The sequence below is a fragment of the Lathyrus oleraceus genome, chromosome 2 (genome assembly GCF_024323335.1).
Source record: "Lathyrus oleraceus cultivar Zhongwan6 chromosome 2, CAAS_Psat_ZW6_1.0, whole genome shotgun sequence".
NCBI classification, from domain to species: domain Eukaryota; kingdom Viridiplantae; phylum Streptophyta; class Magnoliopsida; order Fabales; family Fabaceae; genus Lathyrus; species Lathyrus oleraceus.
The window spans coordinates 62982627-62990704 of NC_066580.1; the positions used below are offsets into that span (position 1 = coordinate 62982627).

Here is an 8078-nt window from a genome sequence, read left to right on the forward strand (position 1 = left end):
GGATCAACTTCAATGCCTTTTTGGCCGACAATGAAGCCCAAGAGTTTACCTGACCTGACGCCAAATGTGCATTTGTTCGGATTGAGGCGAAGACGGAACTTCCTCAATCGTTGAAACAGCTTCAATAGATCTACTAAGTGACCTTCTTCTGAACGAGACTTCGCGATCATGTCATCCACATAAACCTCAATCTCTTTGTGCATCATGTCGTGAAAGAGCGTTGTCATGGCTCGCTGGTAAGTAGCACCTGCGTTCTTCAACCCAAACGGCATCACTTGATAACAGAATGTTCCCCATGGTGTTATGAATGTAGTTTTTTCCATGTCTTCGGGAGCCATTTTGATTTGGTTATACCCGGAGAATCCGTCCATGAAGGAGAATATGTCAAACTTTGCTGTATTGTCTACCAACATGTCAATGTGAGGCAGGGGGAAATCATCCTTTGGGCTTGCTCTATTTAAGTCACGATAGTCGACACACATTCGTACCTTCCCGTCCTTCTTAGGAACTGGCACAATATTTGCTATCCACTCTGGATACACTGAAGTGGCAAGAAAACCAGCATCTATTTTCTTCAGAACTTCTTCTTTAATTTTGACGGCCATATCTGGATGTGTTCTTCTTAATTTTTGTTTGACCGGTGGACATTCTGGCTTCAAAGGTAGCTTGTTCTCTACGATGTCAGTGTCGAGACCAGGCATATCTTGATAAGACCAAGCAAACACATCTACATACTCTTTCAACAGGCTGACCAATTGCTCCTTGACCTGTGGGGATAACAATGCTCCAATTTTGACTTCTTTCACATTTTCTTCCGAACCCAAGTTGACTGTTTCCAAAGGCTCCTTGTATGGCTGAATAGTGTCTTCTTCATTTTCAAACTGGCGGGTGACCTCTTCTGGAATCTCATCCCACTCTTCCTTTTCAGCTTCGAATACAGAATGTTCAAAGTTGGGAGAGGGCATGATGTCATTGTGTTCAACGGGTTTAAGTAACCTGTACAAACAATTGTTTTTAGAGGACTGACCATGACATGCAAAAATGTGTTCTTTTTAAGGTTTTTTTTTGTGTTACCATTTTCCGAAAAAGCTAAAAAGATAAAAGGACACAAGTGTATAGGAACACAAAAGATCTTTTTCATGGATAGTACGTTTTTGACAAAAGTGCCCATTTTACAAAATTAATGCTTCGCGCTTTGGGCTAAAGCGGAAGATTTTTGAAAACTGAAAAGCTTAATTACTTTGATATGTGGACACAATGTGGGACGTCAACTGCGATCCAGTTCTTCATAACTATTCCTGGTGTCACAAATCTGGGGCCTTCGTCTTCTGTCTTTCCCTCAAAAGTATCCTCCTCAACTGCTACCATGTTGATAAACCCACCGCTGTGAAAGATATCTTTGAAAGGTCGCACCACTGAAGTCTGCACTTGTTTTCCATCAACAAAGCCTAATCCTGCATGGTTAACGTTTTCTGGCAACTCTATCACCTTGCCCCACATTTCTGTAGGACCTGTCTTGACAATCTGTTGGGCGTCTTTGAATGACGCGATTGAACCTTCACTTTTCTTGTAATCATCGATGGTCAGGGCCTGAAATGGAGTTTGAACAGCCGTTTCGTCTGCTTCTATCACACTAAACGATGAAAGGTGGCTAATCAGCATAGCCTGCTCCCCATTAACCGTCACTATTTGCCCATTCTTGAAATTTTTAACTTCTGGTGTAACGTGGATGTAATGGCACCCGCCTCATGAATCCATGGGCGTCCGAGCAGACAGCTATAAGCTGGCACTATATCCATAACCTGGAAAGTGATCTGGAATACATGTGGTCCAATACCAATAGGCAAATCAACTTCTCCAATGACTGATTTTCTTGATCCATCGAACGCTTTCACAATAATTCCACTGTGCCGCATTTTCCCCCCTTTGTACTTTAGCTTCACCAAGGTAGACTTGGGCATGACATTCAGAGATGAACCGGTGTCAATTAGGATATTAGACAAAGAATCCCCTTGACAATTGGCTGAGATATGGAGAGCGAAGTTGTGATTCTTTCCTTCTTCTGGCAGTTCTTCATCACAAAAGCCTAAGCCATTGCACGAAGTGATGCTGCCTACAACATTGTTGAACTGCTCTGCTGTTATATCCTGTTCTACATAGGCTTGATCAAGCACCTTCAGTAGTGCTTCTCTGTGGACAGCTGAATTCAATAATAAGGACAGGATCGAGATTTTTGACGGTGTCTGTAGCAACTGATCTACCACTTTGTAGTCACTGAGCTTGATAATTCTAAGTAGTTCATCTGTTTCTTTATCAAGGGTTGAATTGCTTGTTTGCCCTTCTGCTTCTCTTGTCACTGGTACCACGACTACTGGATCTTTCTCAACATTTCTACTTGGGATAACCGGTGGAGCAAACACGCGGCCACTGCGCGTCATTCGGCTATTTGCTGCGATATTGGTAACTGAGGCTAAGGTTTTAATCTCGACCTCTTTACCGTTCTCAATAATAGTTGCTGCATAGCGGTAGGGGACCGCTTTATCTGAAGTGTAAGGCATTGGGCCCGGAGGGAAAATCACCACTGGCTCCCTCGGATGATAAGCTATCTCTACTTTCTCTGGAATGTTGAAGCAAGGAATGATGACATTCACCTCTTGTTCTTGTGATTCTGGAGAACTCACTTGTCTAGAAATCTGAATCAAACCCTGATCAAGGACGCCTTGCAAATCATCTTGAATCTTTCTACAACCTCTTGAATTGACTGAACATGTACCACAGATCTGGTGGTCATGTTGGAATAGACCATGAGCACATAAAACAGAATGAATTTCAACCAAAGACCGCCGAATCTCCTCTATCTTCGTAACACGTTGTTCATTGAGAAAAACTTCTATATTGTTCACTGATGAAGGACCATGACTTGGCATTGGATTGTCCTTCACATTGGGACCCATGTTCTTGAAGGTCAGGATACCTGCTCTTGTCAACTTCTGTACTTCCAACTTTAAAGCAAAACAGTTGTCTAAGTCATGACCTGGAGCATTCTGATGAAAGGGACAAGATACCTCTGGCTTGTACCACCAAGGTAGCACTTCTGGTACAAGAGGTCGTGGTCGTGGTTGCACAAGGTTTTTAGTGATCAAAGCTGGATACAATTCCGCATATGACATTGGAATTGGATCAAAACTGGTTCTTCTTTGCTGCTGTGGTGGACGTTGTTGTAACTGATGTTGATGTTGTTGAGATTGATGTTGTTGCTGATACTGAGTGTTCTGTTGGAAGCGGTTGGTACGCTGCTGAGGGTATTGGACTTGAACTGGAGCGGAAGTGATTACTGGAGTCACGGCTGCTATATGTTGGTGTTGGGAATGGTAAGGATAATTGATCCTTCTTGGATGATTATAGGACACAGCATTAGTTTCTTGTTCCTTCTTTTTCATAAAACCGCCGTACCTCTTTGCCCCGCTTGAAGATGAACTTCCTTCTCTGACTAGACGCCCTTCTCGAACTGCTTCCTCTAAACGGACTCCCATGTTTACCATGTCAGTAAAGTCTGTAGGAGCGCTTGCAATCATCCTCTCGTAATAAAAAGTATCAAGAGTCTTTAAGAACACTTTCGTCATCTCCTTTTCTTCCATAGGTGGAACAACCTGTGCTGCAATTTCGCGCCACCTTTGCGCGTATTCACGGAATGTCTCCTTTTCTCTTTGTTGCATGGACCTCAACTGATCTCGGTCTGGCACATTATCAAGGTTGTATTTGTAATGTTTGATAAAGGCCTCGCCTAAATCGTTGAAAGTCTTGATCTGAGAACTGTCTAATCCCATATACCAGCGTAAAGCTGCACTGGTAAGGCTGTCTTGAAAACAATGAATGAGCATCCTTTGGTCGTTGGTGTACATTGACATCTTTCGCACATACATAACCAAATGGGTCTGTGGACAAGAACTTCCTTTGTACTTTTCAAATTCTGGTAGTTTAAATTTTGCTGGCATCCTTACGTCTGGAACCAAACATATATCATTTACATCTCTGCCAAACAGCTCTTTCCCACGAAGAGCTTTTATCTCTTTTTGTAATTCCACAAACTGATCCTGGAATTCATCCATTCTATCATTGAGACCAGGATCCTCACTTGGGGTAGGGCCGTGATAGACAGGTTCTCCTAGGTGAGGAGTATAGTGAACAACGGGAGGCACATTAGTGAAGACATGAGCATTTGGTGGAACGAACTCTTGTTGATATCTATCTTGATTAAGATCCCTGGGTATTTCCCAAGGACGGGATGCTGTGATGGTAACAGAAGTGACTGGGACAGCGTTGATTTCTGAAGCGATGACTGTAGTGACGGGTGCTGCTGTTGTCTGATTCTGAATTTGAGGTTGATTCTGTGCCGAAGTCTGTCCTGAATTATGAACTTGAGCCCTAGCCTGGGTTCCTCTGCTTGTAGACGGGCGGTTAACATTTGGTTGCGCATCTCTGCTGCCTGTGCTTGCGCCTGGATCTGTGCATCTTGTGCTTCGGCAACCTGAGCTTGTGCTGTTTGAAGTTGAGCAGCTTGGGCTGCTTGGTTTGCTATCAATGTCTCGACCATAGCAGAAAGGCGGTCAACCTGAGCTTTCAATTCTCGGTTCTCGTTATCTGTTATCTCCATTCTTCTTTTGTAGTTGGCTCTTGTGTTGTAATTATGCGTCAGCTTGAAATGGATCTGCTGGCGGGAAGCAACTGTTAGAAGACTGGACCAAGACAGACAACCTGTATGCACGTGATGCATGGATATGCAAAATGAATGATTTTCCAAGGAACTCTAAGTGAAGGAAAAGATAGAATTGCAAACATTTTTGATAACAAAACAAAATTTTTCATTTTAAGCATTTTTATCAAAATATACAAAGTTATCAACCCAAAATACAACCAAGAAAACCATTTAAGGACATGTGTCATCAGGACGTGCATAAACAAGTAGGAGTTGTCCTTCAAGTCTCTCAATTCTTTCTTCATAGGCCTTCTGTATAAAAGCTTTCTCCTTCACCAAACTGTCTACAAGACCTTTCCATGCACCTGAGGACTGTGGAATCTGGGAGTAATCTGTTGTGCCTGAGGAAAATAAATCCTCTTGCACCCTTGGACGTTTACCTGCACGATCTTCTCCACTCTGCTCCTTTAACTGTCTCTGAAGTTCTTCATTTTCCATTTCGAGCACCTGGGCCTTATCCTTCCAAGCGTCTCTCTCTTTCTTGACCCTATCCAAGGTGGCTTGGAGTTCTTCTTTGTCATCTAGCGGAAGGTAGGGGGTCTTCAACGGAGCGGGTTTGATAGGATCATGATGTGGGTATGGCATTTTCAACTGTATAGCTCTGGCTCTGATCCACTGGAGGTATGGCTCATAGGAGGTACAATCTTTCTTACCCAATTCAAGTCTCCCTTTGCGACAAACACGATGCCAAGCTCTTACTACTCTCTCTTTCATGGTAGGGTCCTCCTCGTTATCCCTCAAGAAAATACCTTCTAAAAGAATATTAGGAGGCTTGTCCTTCATAGGGTAACCGAGTTGTCTCCTAGCAAGTACTGGATTATAAGAAATGATTCCCTTTGTGCCCATGAGGGGGACATTGGGGAACTCCCCGCAACTATCAATGATCTTCACATCGTCTAAAACTCTACTATACCATGCAATATCTGACTGGGTAAGAGACATAATCCTCTGTGACCACTGAAGTCCTGACTTGCGATCCCAAAAAGTAGCTGACTTAGGAAGATGCGAGACAAACCATTTGTAGAGTAACGGTATACAGCAGACTATGGTTCCTCCTCCTTTCAAAGTACGGTAATGGATGGAATGATAGGTGTCTCCGAGCAAAGTTGGAACAGGATTACCACTTAGGAAGATGCGTATAGCATATGAATCCACAAAACCTTCAATATTAGGAAATAGTAACAAACCGTAGATCAACAAGGCGAACAGATGCTCCACAATAATATCACAACCTTGACTGGAAAAATAAGAAACCTTCCCCATTAAGAACTTGGCAGTTAAATCTGGAAGTCCTCCTTTGGTGGTGAAGTTATTCTTGAATTCTGACTTCTTCATGTACAACACTTTTGCAAGAGAACTGTGCTCGGGTAACTTTTCTGAACCAGAGAAAGGTACTGTATCAGCAACTGGGATGTGAAGCAACTGGGCATACTCTTCCAATGTAGGCATGAGTTGATAGTCTGGGAATGTGAAACAGTGATAGACTGGATCATAGAACTGTACTAATGTCTGCAATAACCCTTCTTCCATACTAAGTGTCAATAAAGATATAAGTGCCCCATATCTGTCTCTGAAACCAATAGGATCTGCGATCGAAGAAACCAGTTTCTTTAGTTCATCTATCTTTGGATTGATGAGATTGTACTTTTTCACACTTCTCCGTCCAAAATCCATGTTTCCTGCAATATTTGCAATCCTCACTTTAAGTTCCTTGGAAAAAGGTTGAAATTATGGGAATGAATGCATGTCATGCATGAATGCAACAAACACAAACATGGTCAAACAATACAAGGCTCAAAGTTCATCACCAGCATGGAGTTTAGGACAAAGCCCCAAGATAAGTTCTAAGGTTCACCTGCCAAACGGGTTCTAAAAGTTCCCAAGGTTATGGATCCTTCTTCGGATAATACCGGGTTAAGCAACTGCTCGCTTTCCAATATTATTCTCAAAAGAATCTTGCTTTAGTGTGATATCGCGTATCAACCAAACCAAACTTTTGGTCCGAAGTGGTCACCGCATCACATCCTAAGTAAGGCCAAGATGGGGTAAAGGTAAACTAAGGTCCTTGGCTTCACGGGCCCGTCGAAAGCAACAATGCCTCACAAATGACTTGTTTTAGCACTATCACCCTCAAAGAGGCCTCCACCAAGCGGACAAAGGCTCAAGTCAACTCGGTAAGGATTGTCTCCTATCAAGTCAACCTGAATTATCATCCATCCTATCTCAAATGTGCCCCAAATCCGGGTATAGGATTTATCACAAGTATCCCCTAAAACCCAAAATAACAAACATTACAAACAATACAATTTAGCAAATATTCACAAAGCAAACATATAAACAAGCAAAGATAGGCTAAACCCTCAAATAAGTTTAAGCATTGTTAATCCCCAGCAGAGTCGCCATTCTGTCGCGGCGAGATTTTTCACGAGATTAAGTATTGATTGAACTTAACCCGTTTGAAAAATATTTTAAATGCAAGAGTCGCCACCGTCTTTTATTTTATCCAAAAAGAGGAAGGGAAAAATAACGATAAATCCCTTTAGAGTTACGGGTTCGGGGGTTGGTTATGCAAAGGGAAGGTATTAGCACCCTCTACATCTGCGGTACTCCACAGGAACCTTTTTGCTTATGTTTATGTGAATGCTTTGCTTTTTTCGCTTTGATCGTTTGATTGGGGAGATGAGAAAAGAACTTGATTTTATTGCTTTTTGGACTCGATAAAGTCGTAGACTTCATGCCTACGTATCTCCAAGGCGCAATGGAGAAATCAGAATCCACGTAGTTCTCCCAAAAGAAAAGGGGAAAGTCTGTTTTGTTGATTTTAGATTGGCGTGTCTTGCCATCTCTTGCTCGACCTAGGCGGGAGGCTTCGAGACTGACACGTCCTTTTGAAAATGTTTTTAAACTGAAAAGCCAAAGCTGGAAAAAGATTTGAATGAGCCTAAACCCTGAAACAATACATAAATGGGCTCATTATAAGGAAGCCCAAGAGTAAGCTTGTGAGTGTGTGAAAATGGTTTCTTAAACGGCGACCGTTGGAATCGCATCGGGTTTCTCTTTTTTGGATTTTTCGATTTTTTAACATAAAACGTGAACAATACGATTAAACACACAATACAGAACATAAAAAATGCGAGAAAGTAAATTATTACAACACAGTTAGCTATGAATAGTTAGTATTACGAATAGTTAGTGGAGTTAATCGAGCTGAAACTGAAACGAAACGGTTAGTAACAACATAAACAAATATAAAAAAACAATATAAACATTTACTTTAGACAAAATAAACATTTGATATAAATAAACATTTAATTAAAATAAA

At 41.9% G+C, this 8078-nt stretch overlaps 1 protein-coding gene across 1 annotated transcript; it reads right to left on the reverse strand.

Moving 5' to 3' along the window:
- Window positions 1–1685: 1685 nt before the first annotated feature.
- Window positions 1686–3716, reverse strand: LOC127121926 (uncharacterized). The gene has a single exon (XM_051052351.1). It carries the CDS (start codon window positions 3714–3716, stop codon window positions 1686–1688), a length of 2031 nt encoding a protein of 676 aa, XP_050908308.1.
- Window positions 3717–8078: the final 4362 nt, after the last annotated feature.